Source organism: Furipterus horrens, unplaced genomic scaffold (genome assembly GCF_987537825.1).
Source record: "Furipterus horrens unplaced genomic scaffold, mFurHor1.1.pri manual_scaffold_17, whole genome shotgun sequence".
In the NCBI taxonomy this organism is placed as follows: Eukaryota; Metazoa; Chordata; class Mammalia; order Chiroptera; family Furipteridae; genus Furipterus; species Furipterus horrens.
In genome coordinates, this window is record NW_028327187.1 from 73,245,766 (window position 1) to 73,272,082 (window position 26,317).

Sequence of the window (26,317 nt, forward strand, 5' to 3'; positions counted from 1 at the left end):
TGGGTCAGGTCCCCAGTTGGGGGTGCATGAGAGGCAACTCCACATTGATGTTTCTCTCCCTCTCTTTCTTTATCCCTTCCCCTCTCTCTAAAAACAAATAAAATATTTTTTAAAAAAAGAATAGTGAGGCTTTAAAAATTGGGACATTACCAAGAACAAAAACAAACAAAAAAACCTTTGCCTTTTCTGTTTTCTTACTTCCAGATCACTGGACATTTCGGAGAATAAGTGCTTATTGTGCACACTTTTCAACTTGAAGAGAGACTAAGATGCTGGAAATGACCTCCCTTGTGACCAGCTGTCTGGGTCTGCTAGCTACATGGATTTAGGGAGTGGGCTATGGTGACATTGACAGGCTCTCACAGATTGGAGAGCTGGATCACTCTGTTCTTATGCTAATGACCTTTCCATTTGTGTTTGACAATCCTCAGGGGATGAGATACCATAAGTAATCAGTGACCCATTTCCCAGTAGCATTAATTACAGATAAGTCTCTGGAGGATCAGAAACAGGTGGCCTAAGGAAACAGAAGTTGCAACTCTATGTCAAAGGTCCTGAGCTATAATTTAAACTTTGCCATTGGCTCACACCACATTTTCCAGGCTGTTTAGACAGAACTCATAACTTCTGACATTTGGTAGCCTAGAAATCTAGCACTGTGTTTATGCTACTCCATCTAGTATCTGGTACCTAAAATGTACAGCAAATCTTTAATAGCCACCTTTAAAAAATGCATGTTTATAACACACCAGTAAAATACACAAGATTTTTAAAAGACCATAATCACCCCCAACCTAAGTACTGTGGGTTGTCATTATTGATCTTGATCCTCCCAAAGGTAGTACAAAACAAAATTCACTGCCTGTTTCCCAATATTTTCAGAAACTTAAGTTTTATTGAAGCCCCAAAATATGCCTTTCAGTCCCAAGCCAGATACAGATATGAGCAGTAGACAACGCTTTAATCACTCCCTTCCCTGGTTCGACAAAAACACTGATTCCTTTACCAAATCCCTCAGCATTCCATCTTCCTTTTAATCTGGTATTTAATATTTAAATTTTAAAGCACCAACACATATTTCAAGTGTCCATTCAACTGGTTGCATTTGTCTTTCACTCATTTTAGATGTTTTCCTCCTGTAACCTTTCCCCCACACCTATTATTTGTTAATTAACCCAACACTTACCCAGAATGTACAGTATTCCCTCACTTATCACAGGTATTACATTCTAGATCCCCCTGTGAAGTAGAAACCTTGCATTTATTCTATACTCTTAATCCTACATAACTTTAACAACATACATATACAGTACTGCAAAACCCCACGATATAGCAAAAAGTCTGCGATAAATAATTAAATATAATATTTTTAAAAATCCCACGATACAGTGAGGCCACAATAAGTGAATCGCAATATAGAGAGGGACTACTGTAATGCAAAAAGCATTGAATCTTATTTCTGAAGATGTTGGTACAAACCCAAGCAGTGCTACTGACAAGCTCTATTATCCTGAATGACACTTTTTAAAAAGATTTTAATTATTTATTTTTAGAGAGGGGGTAAGGGAGGGAGAAAGAGAGGGAGAAAAACATCACTTGTGGTTGCCTCTTGCACACCCCCAACTGGGATCCTGGCCTGCTACCTAGACAGGTGCCCTAATTGGGAACTGAACTGGCAACCCTTTGGTTGTTTGCAGGCTGGAGCTCAATCCACTGAGCCGCACCAGCCAAGGCTTGAATGACACTTTTATCACCCTGATCCTCAGTTTCCTTATTAGAATATAAAGCATTTCAGCACAGAGATCTCTAAAGTTCATTTAAAAAATAGTATATAAATCTTTGGTTTCCTGGTTTCTAAGCCCAGAGTAGATCAAAGGCACCAAATCAGAACAAAAGAGATAGGCCCAGTAGAATAAACAAGAAATAAGCACTACTGTAGTAAAGAAGGATATAGAACAAATAATAATATCAAGGCTTTGGTCTCCATAGAAAGAAAATACTCAAATTATATTTTTGACTTTTCTCTAGAAAGGATGCTATGTTCAATGCTCCCAGTGGTGTTACTATAGATTTCTGGAATCACCTCTGAGAATATCTTTGCCCTCAGACTTTCTTGCAATGGGTACCAAAGGCAATATTTGGAAATATATCTCCAGAGGAAAGGGGTAAATATGTGAAACTATCCACCCACATAGAAAGAAATGTCAGTAACAGGTGTAGAAGAATTAAAAACATCAGAGAGGAGCTTCTTCAGCAACTCATAGCCTTCACTACAAATAAGAATCCATTTCCAAGTGCTAATAGGGTTTTCATGGGGCAACATTATATAAATTATACAGGAAAGTTGATGCAGTGCCCAAATAATGACCAAAAAATAAGTCAGAAGCTCACTACACAATGTCTTCTCCTACTCTAGAGGCACATCCTTGAGCCACAACAAGCTGAGAGCCAGGGAGAAGCAATAGAATCTTTAAAACAGCTGAAATATCCACAAATGTTACAAGGATGCTCTGGTAGTTTTCCAGGGTCTGCTGATATTTAGCTCCAACATAAAATTAATAAATGGTAAAACCACTGGTATAGGAATCTGGAGACTTGAATTAGTCCTGGTCCTACTACAAGTTAATTATTCCTTAGTTTCCTTATCTATAAAAATGAGAGTTGCTTTTGTTATGATTCCAATATTAAAAATGTAGTTTCCAAGGCCATAATAGATAAGAAAAGGCTACCAAACTCACACACATTGCCATCCTTAGAAGTGTTTGGGACTTCCAAATGAGATGACACAAGTAACTCGACATCTCAGTATAACCCCTCTGCTTCAAATACACAATAATGACATAAAATATAAAACATATAACACAAAGATATAGTTATTTCAAAAAAAGGATAAAAATATCATGGAATAGAAACAAAACAAAGGTATAAGCAATAATGAAGCCAAAGTTCTTGGTCTAAAAGGAAGTGTAGTGAAAGAAGAAACTGGAAAAAGGCCAAGTACTCATTGGTCAGAGCTGAAGCTCTCTGTTTAAAGAATAGTTAAAAAGCAAAGTTAAACTGATGCCTAAGGCATGACTCTGAAGCTACAAGATTGGGTTAGATGGTCGGTAAGGATAGCATGATATAAAAAGACATATTCTTGGGATTAAGAATTGAACCAAGAAGCTTTTTGGACCAAAAACAGATAAGGAATATCATAATGGAGAAGAAGCTTCAAAATACTATTGAAAGTCCAGTTTTGAATAGGAATCAGAGTAGAAGCAAACCACAAAATCACTAGACAGTAAGAAAAAGAGGGTGAAAAACTAAAATTAAAACAAAACTAAACTGGTTTCTGGGCATGGTGAGTTAAGTGCATTACAGCCTTTCTCTCCCACTGATTATAAATAAGATCTCTGAACAAAATATAAAAGCAACTACTCAAGGACTCTGAAAAGTTAAAAAAAAAAAAAAGAATGAGTGGATTATGGAGGGGATTCAAAACATAACAAAGCAACCCACAGAGAAATAAGGTTACTTTTTCTTTTCTCTCCCAGTTCTGCCTCAAAGGCAAAGCAACATAAAGGGACAGTGGCACAAAGAGCCAGAATTCTGATTAAAACAAACAAATAAACAAAAAAAAAACCCCATCTTCTGTCTTAACAGAGAGTCAGTGAAAAAAACCTGCAGGCTGGAGAATCTAGAGAAACCCAGAATGTAGTTATATAAACTCCAACAAATCATAGGTTTATCCTTGAGCACATGCACAAAAGAGACCCAAGGCAGCATGCCAAAGACCTTGAGAAGTACACTATGATTTAAACCACCACCTGAATTTAACACTAATCCTGAATATCACAAGTATAGGACAGAGCCAAAGTACCATAGCAAAGATTTTGATAATTAAACTACAACATAATATATAAAACCATGGCCCAATAATTACATTATTCATTAAATGATACATATATGAGATAAACCAAATGCAGCATAAGAAAATCCTTGAAAATTAAAAGGGATGGGCATCACTACCCATAGAAAGTAAGACAGGCTTTGCAGACTGAATTTAACCAAGTTGATTGTCTGTTAAAATGAGAAAAAGGAAAGGGGAAAAAAAAAAAAAGAACATTCTCCACAGCATTATAACAGGGCACTCAGGTTTCACATAACATATTAATATTCAAAAGTTTTCAGAATATAATCCAACATTATTTGGCTTACAAAGAAACAGAAAAATATGGCCAATTTTCAAGAGAAAAGACAATTTAAAATGTCAACTATAAGATGATTTAGGAAGGAAGGAAATCATCAAGATCAGAGCAGAATTAAATGACATAGAGTCTAAACTAACAATTAAAAAGATCAAGAAAAGTAGGAGCTGCTTCTTTGAAAAGATAAACAAAATTGACAAGCCTTTAACCAGGCTCATCAAGAAAAAAAGAGAGAAGACCCAAATAAATAAAATCAGAAACGAAAGAGGAGAAATCACAACTGATACAACAGAAATAAAAAGGATTATAAGAAATTATTATGAACAACTGCATGGCAAGAAATTTGACAACCTAGAGGAAATGGACAAATTCCTGGAAACCTATAGTCTTCCCAAACTGAATCAAGAAGAAGCAGAAAGTCTGAATAGACCAATAACAGCTAGTGAAATTGAAGCAGTAATCAAAAAACACCCAGCACACAAAAGCCCTGGACCGGATGGCTTCACAAGTGAGTTCTACAAAACATTTAGGAAAGAACTAACTCCTATCCTCCTCAGACTATTCCAAAAGATCCAAGAAGAGGGAAGACTCCCAAACTCGTTCTATGAAGCCAGTATAACCCTAATTCCAAAACCAGGTCAAGACACAACAAAGAAAGAAAACTACAGGCCAATATCGCTGATGAACATAGATGCTAAAATCCTCAACAAAATATTGGCAAACCGGATCCAGCAATACATTAGAAAGATCATACACCACGATCAAGTAGAATTCATCCCAGGGATGCAAGGATGGTTTAATATTCGCAAATCGATAAACATAATACACCACATAAACAAAATGAAAGAAAAAAACCACATGATCATATCAATAGATGCGGAAAAAGCATTTGATAAAGTACAACACCCATTTATGATAAAAAACTCTCAGCAAAATGGGAATAGAGGGAGCATACCTCAACATAATAAAGGCCATATATGAGAAACCTGAAGCCAACATCGTACTCAATGGGCAAAAACTGAGAGCATTCCCCCTGAGATCAGGAACAAGACAAGGATGTCCGCTCTCTCCACTCCTATTCCACATAGTCTTGGAAGTTCTAGCCACAGCAATCAGACAAGAAAGAGAAATAAAAGGCATCCAAATTGGAAAAGAGGAAGTAAAACTGTCATTATTTGCAGATGACATGATAGTGTACACAGAAAATCCTTTAGACTCCACAAAAAAACTACTCAACCTAATAAGTGAATTCAGCAAAATAGCAGGATACAAAGTCAATATTAAGAAATCGAAGGCATTTTTATACACCAACAATAAAAACTCAGAGATAGAAACTGAAAGAAAAATCCCATTTACCATAGCAACAAGAAAAATAAAATACCTAGGAATAAACTTAACCAAGGAGGTAAAAGACCTGTACACAGAAAACTACATAACACTGAAGAAAGAAATTAAAGAAGATACAAATAAATGGAAGGATATACCATGCTAATGGATGGGAAGAATCAACATCATTAAAATGTCCATATTACCCAAAGCAATTTATAGATTCAATGCAATCCTTATTAAAATACCAGCAACATATTTCACAGACCTAGAACAAATACTTCAAAAATTTATATGGAACCAAAAAAGAGCCCGAATAGCCACAGCAATTTTGAGGAAGAACATAGTAGGAGGAATCACAATACCTGATATCAAACTATACTACAAGGCCACGGTAATCAAAACAGTCTGGTACTGGCATAAAAACAGACATATAGATCAATGGAACAGAATAGAGAGCCCAGAAAGAAGCCCAGGTTCATATGGTCAACTAATATTTGACAAAGGGGGAAAGAACATCAAATGAAGTGAAAAGAGCCTCTTCAACAAATGCTGTTGGGACAACTGGACAGGGACATGCAAAAAAATGAAACTAGACTACCAACTTACACCATACACCAGAATAAACTCAAAATGGATCAAAGACTTAAATGTAAGCCGTGATACCATAAAAGTCCTAGAGGAAAACATAGGCAGGAAAATTTCAGATATCCCAAGTAGCAACATTTTCATGATATATCTCCTAAGGCAAGGGAAATAAAGGAAAGAATAAACAAATGGGACTACATCAAACTAAAAAGTTTCTGTTCAGCTAAAGAAAACATCAGCAAGATGAAAAGGAAACAAACCATATGGGAAAATATATTCGCCAATGACATCTCAGACAAGGGATTGATCTCCAAAATATATAAAGAACTCATACGACTCAACACCAAGAAGACAGAAAACCCAATTAAAAAATGGGCAAAGGACCTGAACAAACACTTCTCCAAAGAAGATATACAGAGGGCCCATAGACATATGAAAGTATCCTCAACATCACTAGCCATCAGAGAGATGCAAATAAAAACCACAATGAGATACCACCTCACACCACTCAGAATGGCCATCATCAACAAATCAACAAACAACTTGTGCTGGAGAGGATGCGGAGAAACAGGAACCCTGGTGCACTGCTGGTGGGAATGCAGACTGGTACAGCCACTGTGGAAAACGGTTGGGAATTTCCTCAAAAAACTAAAAATGGAACTGCCTTTTGAACCAGCAATTCCATTGCTAGGATTATATCTGAAAAATCCTGAAACACCAATTCTAAAGAACCTATGCACTCCAATGTTCATAGCAGCACTATTTACAATAGCCAAGTGCTGGAAACAACCTAAATGCCCATCTGTAGATGAGTGGATCAAAAAACTGTGGTACATTTACACAATGGAGTTCTAAGTAGCAGAAAGAAAGAAGGAACTTCTACCATTTGCAAAAACATGGATGGAACTAGAGAAAATTATGCTTAGTGAAATAAGCCAGGCAATGAAAGAAAAATACCTTGTGCTGTCATCTATTACAAGAAAGTAATGAACAACACAAACAAATGAGCCAAATCAAACCAGAGGTATGTAAACAAGAAGTAGACTAACAGTAACAAGGGGGGAGGGGGGAGGGAGAGAAGGGGGTAAGAAGGGGAAGGGTCAAGTAAAAAATAAAAACATGTATGAATGACCCACGGACATGGGCAACTGAGTGGAGATTGAATGTGGGGGAAGGGAGGGTCAGGGTGCAGGGAAGCAAGAGGGGGAAAAAAGTGAGACAACTGTAATGGAAAAACAAACAAAAACATTTTTTTTAGTGGGGGTAAAATGAAAATATGAAGAATGGAAATGCCAGTTCAGTGAATATTAGTACAAAGATTTTCCTTCACTTTGTATATTTTTCTCCCTATTTGATCCCTCCAGAGTTTGGCATTCTAAACAAGTAACGACATAAGTTTCTTTGCATAGAACTAATAAGACCAGTTGTTAATAGAGGTTCCTTTTTTTTTTTTTTTGACCAAGTCTTTGACTGGAATGTCAAGCCTAAAGGAGACACACTTGGGCTCAGGTTGTTACCAAAAAGCCCTGAGGAACTGGGAATGACTTTCAAAGGTAATAAAAGCCCGTGAGATAAAAGGCCTGGTACCATGGTTGGTTGTGCGGTCCACAGCAATCTTTCCAGGGAAGGAACAAGGGTTGTTTTCCCGAAAGATGGCTAGAAGAGACCTTAAGGCACAAGGAAAAACCAGAAAGACTTGGAAAAAACAGGTGTGCACAGGCAAGGATGAAAGCCAGATATGTGGCTCAGCTTCTGTGCCCTGAAGAACAGACTGAGGGTCACCCCAAATATTCCTTGGGTAAGTTCCAGCAAAGCAGAACTAAAGATCATAAGTGATCATTTGCTGCTCTTGTTATGTTTATGCAAATGAATAGGATAAATTAAAAATGGACTTAATGTAGTCCCTTTAAAGACAAGGAGGGTAAACTTAGGGAGAAAAATCATTATTCAAGGAAAATCACAATGATCAGTAGTAGAGTATAAAATAGGGCAACTAACCATCTTAAAAGTTTCTTCTCATTTAAAATATGGTTTCACTTGAAAATTAAACCATGTCTGTGATATCATCAAAGATATTCAAGTTGCAGGCAAATAGAATTTCAAGAGCCTTGAAACTGGATGTCTTCCCAATAAGACAGTCTCACAGATTTAGAGACTTGTTTGTGGGTTATGTTACATAAATTAACACGTGTTTTCTGTTTTCAAAGGACATAAGCCTATGACCGCATTACCTGAGTGATTGTCTGTATGCATAAGCCTCACTTAATCCTCTCTGCAGCGCTGCCTCCTGAGACTCAACGGTTTGGCTGAACTAAATGGCTGGGTTGGTGAAGAATGGGGTGGTCTGTGGGCTTCACTTTAAAACTGGTTTCTCTTTTGTATCCTAATGGCTTGGACAGAAAAGGCCCAGAGGTCTGAGAGGGGGAAAACCTAAACTATTTCCCTCAGCCCAAACTAAGTATAATGGGCAAAAGGGTTTTGGACAGGTGAGATGTGCCTAGCACACCTTCCTCCAACGAAGCCCTTTTTTTTTATTTTATCTTTTTTTCCCTAATGTGGAACATTGAAAAATTAATACCTGTCTTTTGTCATCTAGTGGTTATGGATTCAATGATGTCTTTTAACCCTTTTCGCCAAATCGGTTGCCGCCAGAACACAACAAGGATGCCAGCCTGTTAAACCAAGCACGTCGTTGTCCGGAGACAGCCAACTGACCTGGAGTCTGCACGATCTTTCCCCATGTGGGAAGGCCACCCTCCCCTCCACACCTCCACTCTTATTAGGGATTTCTGGACCCAAGGGTAGGTAGGACGACCACCATGTCCAGCTTGAAGCAGCTAGAGGAGCTTGAGACTTTTGCCCAATGTCCTTTATAAGATTATAAAGGGTCTTAAGTCTGAGAGGGAGGGATTGTTATTTTTTATTATTAAATTAATTAATTAATTATTTTTAAAAAGAAGGGGAAGAATATATGAAAGGGTGAAGCGGGAGAGCTTGTATGTATGACCCATGGGCATGGACTTGGGGTGGGGAAGTGTTGGGGGAGGGGGAGTGCTGGGCGGAGGAGAGCAAAGGGGGAAAAATTGGAACTATTGTAACAATATAATCAATAAAATATACTTTTAAAAAAGTATCCAGTTCTTTTGAGTTTGTTTCTTTTTTTGAGTCATCGTTTCTTTATAAACATATTATTTAGTTTCCAAGAACTTGTCTATTTTTCAGATGTATTTCAGTTGTTGATTTCTATTCCACTTTGTCAAGAAAACATACTTTGTATGCTGTGGATTCTTGTAATTTTTAACAGCACATGATATGGTCTATCATGGTAAAAGTTGTAGGTGCACTTGAAAATAATGTATATTCTGCTGTTATCGGTTGAAATGTTCTATAAATGCCAAGGAAGTCGTAGGTCTCCTTGGATTGCATTTTTCAGCATGGACTACTACCCCATGAGCCAGATCAAGGGCCCCTGAGTCCACAGTACTCTCAGCCATGCCATGCCCAAGTTGAGGTCCTGGTCCCATTATTTTGGGCTAAGTAGATGAAAGGATCTCCTACCTCTTGGGCAAACTTTCTTAGAATTTAGCCTCAGCATAGGTAACTAGCTTGCTCCAGGGTAAGAAATGCTGGCATCCTGCCTTTCCCAGAAAGATCCCTCCAACTAGGACCTGGGAGAAGAGAGAGTCATGTGTTCTTTCTTGGATGCACCAGTATGGAGCAGAGTTTCTGTCTCACTGAGCTGGGGAGGTAGAGGGTGGAAATAGGTCTTGTTTTAAATATATGGACTCTTGATTGCCTTACTGAGTTTTATTAGATTTTCTTTAATAATACTTGCTTTTCTTCTGTTGTATACCCTTGGGACTATTTCCAGAAACTTTAAATGGTTGTTTTAAAAGTATGTAAACAAGGAGCAGACTGACAGTGACCAGGAGGGAGGGGGCTGGGGAAAAGGGGATTAAGAAGGTGAAAAGTCTAATCAAGGAACTAGTGTAAATGAATCATGGACATGGACAATGGGTGGGGATTGATTGTGGGATAAGGGTTGTGCAGGGTGGATGGGAAGCAATCGGGGGAAAAGTGGGACAACTGTAATAGAAAAACAATAAGTTAATTTTAAAAATAAAAATAAATTTCACCAGTTTCACTGAAGAGATGGTTTACAGAGCTCATCACACTTTCATACCAGAAGTGGAAGTTCTAAAAACTTTCTTTTACATTTCATCAGATTATATACATTGATGATTACGTCATATGAGAATAAAGAAATTTTTAATTTTTCCTGTGCAAGATGCATAATTATTTCTTATTGCACTAACTAGATTTCACATATAATGTTGAATACTTAGGATGAAAATAGATGCCATTGTCATGTTCTTGATCTTAGGGAGAAAACTTCCAGATTTTTTTTTTTAATCAGAAAGTATAATGTTAGGTATAAGTTTTTCTGAGATGTGCTTATATCAAGTTCAGAAAGTTCTACTCCAACCTTGTTGAAAGTGTTTAACAGGAATGAATGTTGGAATCTTTCAAATGCTCTTGCTGTGTCTACTGAGTTGATTATATGGCTTTTCTGATAACAGGTTAATTTCTAAAATATGTAAAGAACTTATACAACTCAACATCAAGAAGACAAACAATCGAATTAAGAAATGAGCAAAAGACCTGAATAAACACTTCCCCAAAGAGGACATACAGATGGCCAATAGACATATGAAAAATTCTCAACATCGCTAATCATCAGAGAGATGCGAATTAAAACTACAATGAGATATTACTAACACCTATCAGAATGGTTATAATCAATAAATCAACCAACAAGTGTTAGCAAGGATATAGAAAAAAGGGAACTGTCATGCAATGTTGGTGGGAATGCAGATTGGTGAAGCCACTGTGGACAACAGTATGGGATTTCCTCATAAATTAACAATAAAATGTTCTTTGACATACTGATCCCACTTCTGGGAATATAGCCTAAGAATCATAAAACACTAATTCAAAAGAATGTATGCAATCCTATGTTCAATGCAACATTATTTACAATAGCCAACATCTGGAAACAGCCCCAGTGCCCTTCAGTATATGAGTAAATTAAAAATCTGTGGTAAAATTACACAATGGAATACCACTTGCCTGTAAAAAGAGAAGGAAACCTTACCCTTTGCAACAGTAACATAAATTATTATACTAAGTAAAATAAGCCACTCAGAAGAAAACAAATAACTTATGATCTTACATATGCTGTATGTGTACTCTAATAAACAAAATAGGAGATCGGAAGATGGTGGAGGAGTGAGGGGAGGCTGCACTCTCAGGCTCCTGAGACTTGTCTGTAGTTTGGACTAATTGCAGACAGAACATCTCAGTGAGCAGCTAGACACTGGCAGGAGTCGAGCCTTGGCACCGCTGGATTAGAGAAAAGCCATCTGGGAACAACCTGTTTAGTGAAGATAGTGAAAGAAGAGAAAAAGACAAAACGGGATTCCTGACTGGGGTGGCTGCCCGAGCTGAGGCTGAAAGGACACAAAGGGTTTTTGGTGACCACAGGCTTTCCCAGAGGGAAGTCAGGAGGAAAGCGGATCTCTACCTCCTGGCAGAGACAGGACTCGACCAGGTGGCATAGGCACTGAAAGACGGGAGACAGCGTGCTGCTGAGCAAGAGAAATCGTAATTTTTTTCTTTATATTTTTCTCTTGTGAACTACGGAGAGGGATGGAAAGTTTGGGGGTGATAGGACATTCTTGAGGAGCGCAGGCGCAGAAGTGCGCTCACTCACTCTCCAACCCTCCCCTTGGGTCGCCGGTTCGCGCATAGGGAAGTGCCATCATTCACTGGCCCAGGTGCGCAGGGCCGCAAGTCCAGGGGGCCCTCGGACACGCCCCAACAGACATAAGATCAGTGCCCAAACGGGCACAGGGAGGGACCTCTGGATACACAGAAGACTGTGCGCAGTTGCCCCTGGCCAGCTCCAGCGGGAGCCAGGCCCGAGTGCCAGGCCAGAACGCAGAGCATTCTCTCGGGCTCAGCGCATATTCGCCCAGGCGGGTGCGGGAATGGTGGGCATCTGTGGCGCCAGAACAGCAGGCAGCAGCGACTCACAGACACTCACTAAGAGCACTATGCTGAGGCTAGATCCCTGGCTGCCTTGGGCAAGCAGGGATGCACAAGTGCCAAAATACCTCGCCGACATCAATAGGCACCAATCGCTCATTTCCACTATACACGAGAGTCTGGGGCCCAGCACTGGCAGATGAGAGATCATCTCTGGAGCACAGTGTGGCAGACCTGAGGATAACTCCCTGGCCACCTTGGGAAACTCCCGGAGCGCTACGCGACAGGCCTGAGGCGGGCTCTCGGGCCACCTTACCCACTCACAGGCGTGCCTACAAAGACACATTGGCTAGCTCCAACAGACACCCAAGGAACATGCAGTGCGGGGGCCCACTGCTGCAAGGAACAGGAACCTCTGGTCCATGTCATTAGACCAGCTGTGGGTACAAAAAAACAAGACAACACACAAAGGCTGAACTGACATCTCCACAAAAGAATTCAAGATAAAGTGGATAGAGTGACTCTCAATCAACTAGGCAGAACACAGATCCTAACAAAAAGCATCTGAAATATAACCAGACAGCATAAACAAACAATATAAAAGATACCCCAAGAACTTCAGGCTCAGGAGATCAAAGAGACTGCACCACTGAAACCCCCAGATCTCCCATAAAGAAACTCATACCACAAAGGTGGAAAGGCAAAGCAGACAAATCCAAATAACAAAAACAAACAAGAAGAATCCAACATGGTAAGACGCAGGAACAACCTCTCAATGAAAAGAAAACAGGAATCTCCAGAAAGAGAAGTAGATGGAATAGACATAGCCAAAATGTCAGACATGGAATTCAAAACTACGGTGGTGAAGAAGCTCAATATGCTCGAAAACCTCAAAAACAACTATGACAACCTCCAAGGAAGTTACCAACAGCTCCAAGAAAATTACCGGGAACTTGCAGAGAACTACACCAGCATAAAAAAAGATATAGAAACCATCAACAAGAACCAGGAAGAAATGAAGAATGCAATCTCTGAACTGAAAAACACAGTAGAATCAGTCAAAAGCAGACTAAATGAAGCAGAGGATTGTATTAGTGAATTAGAGGATAATGTAGGAAATAATTCTCAAACGATACAGCAAAATGAAAAAAGATTGAAAAAATATGAACAAGATGTAAGGGAATTACAGGATAGCATTAGAAAAAATAATATCAGGATCATAGGAATAAGAGAGGGAGAAGAAAAGGAGCATGGAATTGAAAAACTGATAGGAGAAATAGTGACAGAAAATTTTCCGAACCTTATGAGAGAAAAAGTTATGCAAGTCCAAGAAGCACTGAGAGTTCCAATAAAGAGGAACCCCCAAAAACCCACTCCAAGGCACATCATAGTTAAAATGGCAACATTCAAAGACAAAGAAAGAATCCTAAAAGCAGCAAGAGAAAAACAGCAAATAACTTACAAGGGAGCTCCAATAAGGCTATCGACCGATTTCTGAACAGAAACATTACAAGCCAGAAGGGAATGGTCAAAAATATTTCAAGCAATGAAAAACAAAGGCCTACAACCAAGAATACTCTACCCAGCAAGACTCCCATTCAAAATAGAAGGTGAAATGGGGAGTTTCTCAGACAAAGGAAGACTAAAAGAATACATCTCCACCAAACCAGCATTGCAAGAGATGATAAAGGGAATATTCTAAGAAAAAGGAAGAGAAAAAACAAAAAAAAGAGTAGAGGAACAGAGATACAAAAGGGAAATGAATAAATACATGTCAATAATAACCTTAAATGTAAATGGATTAAATGCTCCAATTAAAAGACACAGAGTAACGTAATGGATAAGAAAACAGGACCCACATATTTGCTGTCTACAAGAAACACACCTCAAAACAAAAGATTTACATAGACTGAAAGCAAAGGGATATAAAAATATATTCCAAGCAAATGAACCTGAAAAAAAGCTGGGGTAGCAGTCCTCATATCAGACAAAACGGATTTCAAAGTAAGGGCAATAAAAAGAGACAAAGAAGGACATTTCATAATACTTAAAGGAACAATCCATCAAGAAGATATAACACTGATAAACATATATGCACCCAACATAGGAGCACCGAAATACATAAAGCAAATACTAGAAGACCACAAGAAGGATATTAACAGCAACACACTCATAGTAGGGGACTTCAACACTCCATTATCAACAATAGACAGATCATCCAAGCAAAGAAACACCAAAGATATACAGGCATTGAACAACACACTAAACCACATGAACTTAACTGATATATATAGAACTTTTCACCCCAAAGAAGCAAAATATACATTCTTTTCAAAGGCACATGGGACATTTTCAAAGACAGACCACATGATAGGACACAAAACAAGCCTCAACAAATTCAAGAAAATTGAAATCATATCAAGCATCTTTTCAGACCACAATGCCTTGAAACTAAAAATCAACCAGAGGGAAAAAAAATCAAAGACACCCAAACTCATGGAGATTGAATAACATGCTATTAAATAATGAATGGGTTAACAATGACATCAAAGAGGAAATCAAGAAATTTCTAGAAACTAATGACAATGAACACACAACAGCCCAAAACCTATGGGACACAGCAAAAGCAGTCCTAAGAGGGAAGTTCATAGCAATACTGGCATATCTGAAAAGACTAGAACAATCTCAAATAAAAAATCTAACCCTAAAGCTACAAGAACTAGAACAGCAACAACAAACAAAGCCTAGGGCAAAAAGAAGAAAGGAAATCATCAAGATTAAAGCAGAATTAAACGACATAGAAACTAAATGAACAATCCAAAAAATCAACAAAACTAGGAGCTGGTTCTTCGAAAAAATAAACAAAATCGACAAGCCTCCAGCCAGGCTCATCAAGAAAAAAAGAGAGAAAACCCAAATAAACAAAATCAGAAATGAAAGAGGAGAAATAACGACTGATACCAAAGAAATACAAACAATTATAAGAAATTACTACAAACAACTATATGGCAAGAAATTTGACAACCTAGTAGAAATGGACAGATTTCTAGAAACATATAACCTTCCCAAACTGAATCAAGAAGAAGCAGAAAGTATCAACAGACCAATAACAAAGAAGGAAATTGAAACATTAATCAAAAATCCCCCTGCACACAAAAGCCCTGGACCGGATGGCTTCACAGGAGAATTTTACAAAACATTTAGGGAAGAACTAACTCCTACCCTCCTCAAACTATTCCAAAAAATCCAAGAACAGGGAAAAATCCCAAACTCTTACTATGAAGCCAGTATTACCCTAATCCCAAAACCAGGTCAAGACACAACAAAGAAAGAAAACTACAGGCCAATATCACTGATGAACATAGATGCTAAAATCCTCAATAAAATTTTGGCAAACAGGATCCAGCAATACATCAAAAAGATCATACACCATGACCAAGTGAGATTCATCCCAAGGATGCAAGGATGGTTTAATATTCACAAATCAATAAATATAATACATCGCCTAAACAAAATGAAAGACAAAAATCACATGATCATATCAATAGATACAGAAAAATCATTTGATAAAGTACAACACCTATTTATGATGAAAACACTCAGCAAAATGGGAATAGAGGGAGCATACCTTAACATAATTAAGGCTATATATGAGAAGCCTGAAGCCAACATCATACTCAATGAACAAAAATTGAAAGCATTCCCCCTGAAATCAGGAACTAGACAAGGCTGTCCACTCTCCCCACTTCTATTCAACATAGTCTTGGAAGTCCTAGCTACAGCAATCAAACAAGACAATGAAATAAAAGGCATCCAAATTGGGAAAGAAGAAGTAAAATTATCACTATTTGCAGATGACATGATAGTATACCTAGAAAACCCTATAAACTCCACTAAAAGACTAATTGATATAATAAGTGAATTCGGCAAAATAGCAGGGTACAAAATAAATATAGAGAAATCTAAGGCTTTTCTGTACGCCAACAATAAAATATCAGAGACAGAGGAAAAAAAAGAAAATACCATTCACTATAGCAACAAGAAAAATAAAGTACCTAGGAATAAACTTAACCAAAGAGATAAATGACCTGTACACTGAAAATTATGCAACATTGAAGAAAGAAATTAAGGAAGATACAAATAAATGGAAGCAAATACCATGTTCTTGGATGGGAAGAATCAACATCATCAAAATGGCCATACTACCCAAAGGAATTTACAGATTCAATGCAATCCCTATTAAAATACCAATGACATATTTCACTGACCTAGAACAAATCCTCCAAAAATTCATATGGAGCCAAAAAAGACCCCGAATAGCAAAAGCAATCTTGAAACAGAAGAACACAGCAGGAGGAATCACGATACCAGAAATCAAACAATACTACAAAGTCACTGTGATCAAAACAGTCTGGTACTGGCATAAGAACAGACATATAGATCAGTGAAACAGAATTGAAAGCCCAGAAATAAACCCAGGCCTCTATGGTCAACTAATCTTTGATAAAGGAGGAAGGAACATAAAATGGAGTGAGAACAGCCTCTTTAACAAATGGTGCTGGGAGAACTGGACAGGGACGTGCAAAAAAATGAAACTAGATCACCAACTTACACCACACACGAGAATAAACTCAAGATGGATTAGAGACTTAAATGTAAGCCGTGACACCATAAAAGTCCTAGAGGAAAACATAGGCAGGAAAATTTCAGATATCCCACGTAACAATATCTTCACGGATACATCTCCTAAGGCAAGAGAAATAAAGGAAAAAATAAACAAATGGGACTACATCAAACTAAAAAGTTTCTGCTCAGCAAAAGAAAATATCAGCAAGATGAAAAGGAAAACAACCATATGGGAAAACATATTTGCCAATGATATCACAGACAAGGGACTGATCTCTAAAATATATAAAGAGCTTCTACAACTCAACATCAAGAAAACAAACAACCCAATTAAAAAATGTTCAAAGGACCTGAACAAACACTTCTCTGGAGAGGACATACAGAAGGTCCTTAGGCACATGAAAAAATGCTCAACATCATTGGCCATCAGAGAGATGCAAGTAAAAACCACAATGAGATACCACCTTACACCTGTCAGAATGGCCATCATCAACAAATCAACAAACAACAAATGCTGGCGAGGATGTGGAGAAACAGGAACCCTACTGCACTGTTGGTGGAAATGCAGACTGGTGCAGCCACTATGGAAAACAGTATGGAATTACCTTAAAAAACTAAAAATGGAACTGCCTTTTAAACCAGCGATTCCACTGCTAGGATTATACCCCAAAAATCCTAAAACCCTAATTCAAAAAAACCTATGCACCCCTATGTTCATAGCAGCCCTGTTTACAATAGCTAAGTGCTAGAAACAGCCTAAGTGCCCACCTGTAGATGAGTGGATCAAAAAACGGTGGTACATCTACACAATGGAATACTATGTAGCAGAAAAAAAGAAGGAACTCCTGCCATTTGCGACAACATGGATGGAACTAGAGAGAATTATCCTTAGTGAAATAAGCCAGGCAAAGAAAGCAAAATAGTATATGATATCACCTAATACAGGAAACTAAAGAGCAACACAAACAAACGAACTAAATAGGCAAAGACTAGAATAGTAGTCAGTAGGGGGGAGGGGGGAGGGAGAGAAGGGGGATAAGTAAGGGAAGGGTCTAGTCAAGGAACTTGTATGAATGACTCATGGACATGAACAAAGGGGAGGGACATGATTGTGGGAGAAGGGATGGGCTGGGAGGGGGGAGCAATGGGGGAAAAATGGGACAACTGTAATTGAAAAACCAAAAAATAAAATTAAAATAAAAAAATAAAAATAAACAAAATAAAGTAATGAACAAAATAGAAACAGAGGCATAGATACATGGAAGAGACTGACAGCTATCAGAGGGGATGGAGGTTGAGAGATCTGGATGCAAGAAAGTAAAGAGATTTAGCACATACACACATACAGTTTTCCTTCACTTATCACAGGTATTACATTCTAGACCCGCCCCCCCCGTGATAGGTTAAAATCCGCAAAGTAGGAACTTCACATTTATTTTAGTATTTGTATATATTTTAAGGCTTTATAAATCCTTCCCGCACACTTATAAACCATTCCCAGTCCCTTATTAACCTTATAGCAAAAAATCCATGAAAAATAATTAAATATAATATTTTTTAAATCCCGCAATACAATGAGGCCATGATAAGTGAAACGCAATATAGAGAGGGACTACTGTACATATATCTGTATATATAACACATAGACACAGACAACAGTGTAGTGATAGAGGGAAATGGGAGTGGGGGTAAGGGAAAGTGGGCAAGGGGGTGATAAATGTGGAAAGAGACTTTGCTTTGTGCGATGTGTGCATGATGCTGTGTGACAATGATGTTTTGTTGAATTGTACCCTTGAAACCTATATGGTTTTGTGAACCAATATCATTCCAATGAATTCAATTAAAAATTAAGAAAACATAAAAAAACAAAACAGAAGCCAGGATGAAAGGGCTCCACTTAGCAAATATGGGAAATTATGAGTAAAAGTTTTAAACAAATGTAATTAACCAAAGAACATTTATGCACAACCCACGGACAGGGACAACAATATAGGGACTGGCCTGACATTGTAAATAGGATCAATTGTAAATAGGATAAGGAGAGGGTGGGGAAGGGTGGAGGTAGTGAAAGGGAGAAAATTGAGAACAACTGTAACAGCATAAGCAATAAAAATAAAACTAAAAAATAATAATATTAATAGATTTAAGTCTACTGAATAAGAATACACATGTTTATGCCAACAATTACCTAATTAATTTTTTAAATGAAATATTTTTTACAATAGAATCCCATGTCATAAACATAGAGATAATACAGTTAGAAAATCACCATTTTGCAAAAAAAAAAACAAAAAAAACTCAATTTTTTAAAGATTTTATTTATTTATTTTATATAGAGAGGAAATAAAGGAGAAAGAGAGGGAGAGAAACGATGTGCAAGAGAAACAGTGATCAGTTGCCACTCTCACACTCACAACTGGGGACCTGATCCACAACCCAGACTGGGAATTGAACCGGCAACCTTTTGGTCTGTAGGCTGGTGCTCAATCCACTGAGTGACACCAGCCAGGGCACAAAACAACAGTTATTATGTAATAATCAATAGTGTTAGAACTGTTGGGACTATTGGGTGCAAGAACATAACAATCTTAAAGCACTGTCCCAAAATTATTTATAATTATATAGTGAAAACATGGCAAGTTTATATGTAATAACCTGGCGAACATCAAAACTGAAAGTACTTACAATGGGGCAAACAGACATCATGTCCCTTTTTTGAGTAATGCACTGAGAAAAACACAATTAACTCTTGTATTTCTTCCAGAAATTAGTAAGGAAAATTGAATCAATGTCATAAAAGACAAAGAAAGACTGAGTAACTATACCAGATTATAAACTAAAGAGATGAGAAATAAATTCAGTATATAATTCTGGACTGAATCCTATGTCAAGGAAAACTGCTATAAGGAACACTTTGGAGATGATTGACAAACATTGAATATGGACTACAGATTAGAAAATAGTTTATTTCAGGTTACGCCTTCTGAATTTATAATTCCATTGCAATTTTATTACATAATTTTTCTTCTAAGAAGATACACACTGAAGTGTGTATGAACAAAAGGGGTATGATATCTCTAGCTAAATCCTTCTTGGTTCAGGAAAAAATTAAACACATATACATTTATATACTTGCCCTTTAAATACAGCCATGACGTATTATAACGAATTTACCTTCATTGAGATGATATTGCTGATCACACTACACTTACAGACAGCTGAGATCCAAACTTAGCCAGCAGATTGCTCCTATTTACAATGTCAAGATGATATGTGCTCAGGGTTTTGAGGTATGTTTCCTAGTTGTTCCTGGGCACACCTGACATCCAGTAGACTGGAATATTATTACCAGAAATGGCTTGGGAATATTTTGAGATGACAATAGCCAAGTAGGAGGAGATCTCAAAATAATAACTGACCTCCAAGCCCAGGTCGCAGCCTGTTGTCATAGCCATCCAGAAGACGATCCAAGATTCTGGTGAAGATAGTGATATTGTCAGTGCTGTCATCAGGAATATCTGGGGCATGCTTGGGAGAGAGTCTGGGGCAGTAGAAGAAAAAGAAATGAAAAATGATAGGAAACAATTACAAGTCTAAACATCTTAATTCAAGAAGATTTCAATAAATAGACTGGGTCAATTAAATATCCTTGTACCTTAACCAAACCAGCAAGCACTTCCTGCTTTTCACAATGATTACCTGTGTAGGAGGCAGACAGTGGTCACTATACTTGAGCTCTTATCCAACATTGACATGAGCTTTACCAAACAAATGGTCCATCTCCAACAAAGCAGTAGAGAAACACAAGCAGAAATCCTGGACAGAATGTCCCTGGAAACCATACCTGGCATAAAGTTGATTTAGCAAATTTTGTTGAATAAATTAAAGGGCCTCAAAATAAAACAAGGAAAACTTTGTTACTAAGTACTTATCTCTTCTACCATAGAGAAACATAAGTTCACAGAACAACAGAACCAGACAAATCTTTGAATTGCATCTAGTCTATCTACCTCTCACCCTATGGAAATAGGTCAACAAAGCAATAGCAGTCCATTAAATGTTAAAGCTACCAGGACTCTTTTTAATTATGTTTTATTGTTTATGTTATTACAGTTGTCCCAATTTTCCACCTTTGCCCTTCCCCTATTCAATGCCCCCCACTCCCTCAGGCAATCCCCACACCATTGTCCATGTCCATGGTTCACACATATATGTTCTTTGGCTACTCTCTTCTCTATGCTGTGCTTTACGTTCCTATGACTATTCAGTAACTACCAATTTGTACTTATCAACCCCTCATTTTTTAGCCCATCCCAGCAACCATTACAATGTTCTTTGTATCTATGATTCTGTTTCTGTTATGATTGTTTTTTTATTTAGTTTTTCAGATTCAATTATTGATAGTTATACATTTATTGCCATTTCATTGTTCATATTTTTTATCTTCTTCTTAAAGAAGATTCATTAACATTTCATATAATACTGGTTTGGTGGTGATGAACTCCTTTAGCTTTTTCTTGTCTGGGAAGCTGTTTATCTGCCTTTCCATTCTAAATGATAGCTTTTCAGGGTAGAGTAATCTTGGTTGTAGGTCCTTGCTTTTCATCACTTTGATTAGATTATTTCTTGCCCATCCCTTCTTGCCTGCAAGGTTTCTTTTGGGAAATCAACTGACAGTCTTATGGAAGCTCCCTTGTAGGTAATACACTGCTTATCTCTTGCTACTCTTAAGGTTCTCTCTTTGTCCTTCTTCGTCTTTAACCTTCAGCATTTTAATTATGATGTGTCTTGGTGTGGTACTCTCTGTAATTCTTGAGCCTGTATGTCTATTTCCTTCACCAAGTTAGGAAAGTTTTCTTTCATTATTTTTTCAAATAGGTTTCCAATTTCTTGCTCTCTCTCTTCTCCTTCCAGCACCTCCATGACGTGAATGTTGACACAGTAGAAGTTGTCCCAGAGGCTCCTTATGCTATCCTCATTTCTCGGATTCTTTTTGCTTCTTATTGTTCTGATTGGTTGTTTATTGCTTCCCTATATTCCAAATTGCTGGTTTGATGCTCAGCTTCATTCACTCTTCTGTTGATTCCCTGTAGCTTGTTCTTTATTTCAATTAGTGTATCCTTTGTTTCTCACTGGATTTTTTAATGCTATTGAGGTCCTCCCTAAGTTCCTTGAGCATCCTTATAACCAGTGTTTTGAACTCTCCATTTTTTTAGTTCTTTTCCTGGAGTTTTGTTCTGTTCTTTCATTTGGGCCATGTTTCTGGCAGACTCCCTGTGTTTGTTTCTATGTATTAGGTAGAGCTACTACATCTCCCAGGTTTGGTAGAGTTACCTAATGTAATAGGTGTCCTGAAGGATCCAGTGGCACAGCCTCCCCTACTACCCAAGCTGGGTACTCAAGGTGCACCCTCAATTTGGGCTGTATATGCCCTCCTCTAGTAGTTGAGCCTTGATTGCTGTTGGCACATCCAAGGTCAGTCGCTGACTGTGTTCCATCTGGGGTCACACATCATAAGCTACAAAGCTATCTGCAGATGGTTGCTACTTGTGCTGGGCTTGGAGGTGTCCAGGAGAGACAAGCTGTGAACCAAGGCTGGATACTGCTAATGCCAGGCCTGGGGCAACTTAATGAGAGGTACAGAGCTTGCTGAAGCAACATGCTGCTTGCTTGAGGTAATTAAGGAAAATGAGCTAAGGTAAGCCATTTGTATGGAAAAGACACTGGAGACCACTTGGGTGGACCTGAAAGTTGGGTGGGACAGGGCCTCAGGGAATCACCAGGGTAAGGCAAACAGTGAGATCCAGGTTGGTGGGAGTTTCAGATATGGTGCCTACCTGTCAACTCCGTGTCTCTGTTGGGAGATGGTTCAGAAAAGGAACAATGGCCTCTGCTATCACTTCTCTCTGGGAAAAAGCTACATCCCAGCTCTCACCCTGATGCTGAAAAAATTCAATTCCTCCTTGTATGTCTCTGATGTCTTTCAATCTGCTGCCCCCACACTAGAGATCAGAGGGAGTAAGTTCAAGTGAACTTGTGCATAGGTGCTTTAAGAGGAAATTCCAGGCAGTCCAGTGGTTTCTGTCTTCCTCAGCCTCAATCCCCACTGATTTTTACAGCCAGGAATTATGGGGACTTCTCTTCCTTGCACTGGGGCCCTGGGATGGGGGCTTGATATGGGGCCGGGACCTCTAACTCCTGAGATACCCCTCCCGATTTTTTCCACCACAGATGGGTGTGGGACCAGCCTGTGTCATGTCTTCATCCCTCCTTACAGTCTTGATGTGGTTCTTCTATAGTTTCATAGTCATAGAACTTCCATTAAGCTCAGTTTCTGATGGTTTAGAATGACAGTTTTTCTATAGTTTAGTTATAATTTTGATGTGGTCATAGGAGGAAGTGAGCCATGTTTACCTACACCACCATCTTGACCCAAGCTACTTGGTATTTTAAGAGATTCCCTAAACTCTCTCATTTCATACAAAAGTAAATGAGTTCAGAGAAAATACTAAATTTTCCCACAATCATATTGCTGGTGAGAGGCAGAGATAGGACTATAATAAAAGTTGTATTTTTTTTCTTTTTTTTTTTTTTTTTTTAGTGATGCTTAACTACCTCCTACTTATCTAGTTTGGACTCCTTCTATAAGCCTTTCAAAGCACTAGGCACTTTACTAACCACCTAATCAGGTCCAGGCTGTGACTGATACTTTCCCTTTCTGAGGAGGGCTTGGTGTGATCTGACAAGACTAGAAATAAAGAAAATCTCTGAGTAGTTTAGGGAAAAGAGAAATATGTGAAAGAAATGGCTGTTGACAAGGGTCAAAAAGCATAGTGTGAAGGTACATCATAAACTAAAAGTTAGAAGTCCTGAATCCTTGTGCCAGTTGTGTTTGTGATTTCAAGTAGACCATCAAGCATGTTATAATACTGTATCTCTTTAGATCTGTTTTCCTTGTTCTTACTTTGGACCCAGAAGGTTGCAATGAATAGATATATTATAAATAACCTTAGCATCCAGGTAATGAGAGCTATAAAAAACATAAGTTAGCAGTTAAGAAGGAGTCTTAAGAGACAGTCAATATGTATTTCTACCAATATTTATCTTTAGCAATAAGGAAGATTCCTGTTCTGAAAAAGACACTGAGAAAGATCCACAGAATAGTAGAAACATCTAAATTGAATAACTTTCTCTACATTGTCACTCTCTAGTTAATAGACTCAGAAAAGTCATTTTGATCCCCATTTCCCACCTTAATTCATTAACTTAATTAAATTCACAGGATAACTTAATGTATCTTTATTAAGCATCACCTATGTACCTATTACTGCTGTACATGTTGTGATAAATCAAGAAAAAAATGTAAAACAATTTGAGTAATCTTTCCCTGCTTATAGGGTTTCTGAGATAATCAAATAATAGAATAGATACACATGGAAGGAAAAGGGGAATTAGGCTTAAAGAGTCTGGAGGTATGTACTTGAATTTATTAATTGTGTGGCCTTAAGCAAGTTATATAGCACCTCAAGTAACCATTTTATCACCTTTAAAATTAACACAACTTTGCAGGTATGTTGTGTTATTATTAAATATTAAAATTGCCAATCAATGCTTAATATTCAAAGTTTGTTTTTTCAAAGTTTTTTTTTCTTTAAAAAATAGCATTTTGTGTACTGAAATGCATTATTCAAATGTAAATAGTAACAAAATATTGGCACCCCTATAGGCCAAAAACCATAAAGAAAGTTTTGGACAGAGAGGCATTGAAATCCAGTGGAGAGTAGAAATGATTGGTTGGTTTAGTGGCCAGAGTGTTAGAAGTGATGCAGATTCATCAGGAAGGGGGGAGAAAGAAGAGTGCTGTAGTGCAGAGATACCTGACATCAATATGCTGAAGAAATAAATACAGATTCTCTTTAAGGTAACATCCCATACCTGGCTCAATCCACCAATATTCTGAATCCAAATTACATGAGCTGTTGGGAGAGAGGCCATTTGAGCTCAACTAATTTTGTGCAAAACTCTTTCATTATCCCTTAACTCTCACTGTGGAGAATCTTGACCCTGGTTAGTCTAATTTGAGTTCTCAGAAATAGGTCTATGAATTGAATAAAAAATCATTTCTTGGATTACTAGAAGGAGGTAGAAAGGAGAATCCTCACAGGGTCACAGATGAGCTATAAAGGACCTCAGATGATCTGATCCAGGTGGAGGTATACATGGAAACTCTAAAGCTCCTGAACATAAATTTTAACCTCCCTGAGTATTGATGGGAAAGCTAAAATTTAAATCTCTAATTCCTGAACATACAGTCAATACATTGTGTTCCTTTTCTTACTGAAGTACTTCCTTAAAAGTGCATTTTCATCCCTTGCTGACTCTGATGATATGTTAGCAGCATTCTGCACTAACACCTTTTAACATTTTAAGAATAAAAACAATGCTAAATTCACTCAAAACCAAATATCAATAGATTTCTCTATGATATTGCACTTCATTACTGAAAAAAGTTTGTTCTGATGTGCAGTAAATTATTGCATGGGGAGATGGATAATGGTTAAACCTATAACCCAAATCAGCACTCTCTCTTCCTCAGTAACTAAACTGCAACAAGCTGAAGAGTCTGTAGTTTGTGCCAGTCCAAAGTATTTCAGGGGAACAATGAGAAGAATGATATGTCAGGATTATAGAAGACTTTAGAGATCATGTAAGTCTTTACCTTCATTGTACAGATCAAGCACCTAAGACACCAATGAAAGAAAGGAATTTTCAAAGCCACATGCTAATTAAGTTGATGAGATTGATGTCATTACCATGCCTGTTTTGCCTCATATCTGTCATTATTGGTTTAATTAAATATTACACTAATAATCTATTATTAAAACATGAAACTATGTAACTAATAAATTATCTGTAGGTTAGGCAGATTTAGTCATTTTTCTGAGGATCTGATCTGCTGGATGATTCTACCCTAAGCCCCACTCCCTGGATTCCAAGTCATGCTTTGACTGTCTTTAGTGCCTTGCTGCTGCCACCCTAGACCCCACCCACCAGGTGCTAGGTCCCTGTTCTGGGTCTTCATTGCAAGGGGTGTTGTTGCTACTCTGGGCCCCACCTGACCCCTGTCTTAGGTCAAGGCTCTGAACTGTCTTTGCTGAGTTGGTTCTCTCTGACCTGAACCTGTGACCTAGATTTCATGTTATAACTCTGATCCATCATTGCAAGGAGTGCAACTACTACCCTGAGCTTCATCCTCCATAGCATGTTGTGGGTACGATCCATCATTGCTTGGGCAAGGCTGCCTCTACCCTGAGCTCCACCCCCATTATATATTGAGGTTCTGAACTATCACTGCCAGAGGTGCTACCTCTGCCATAAATATTACTCCCCCAAGTTTCAGGTAGCTACCACTGCCCTGAGCACCACCTTCCAAGTCCAAGGCCAGGACTCTGTCATTGCTAGGGTTGTGCTGCCATTGCTTTGTGTCCAGCTCCCCATGTCCTGACATATGGTTTTAACACAACATCAGCATAATTGTG

At 38.1% G+C, this 26,317-nt stretch overlaps 1 protein-coding gene across 1 annotated transcript in view; it reads right to left on the reverse strand.

Moving 5' to 3' along the window:
* Positions 1-26,317, reverse strand: part of GABRA3 (gamma-aminobutyric acid type A receptor subunit alpha3) — a 548,803-nt gene that overhangs the window by 248,864 nt on the left and 273,622 nt on the right. The window contains exon 3 of the mRNA XM_090264708.1: positions 20,198-20,319. Coding sequence (XP_090120834.1) covers positions 20,198-20,319 — 122 coding nt within the window. The remainder of the gene's footprint in view (positions 1-20,197; positions 20,320-26,317) is intronic.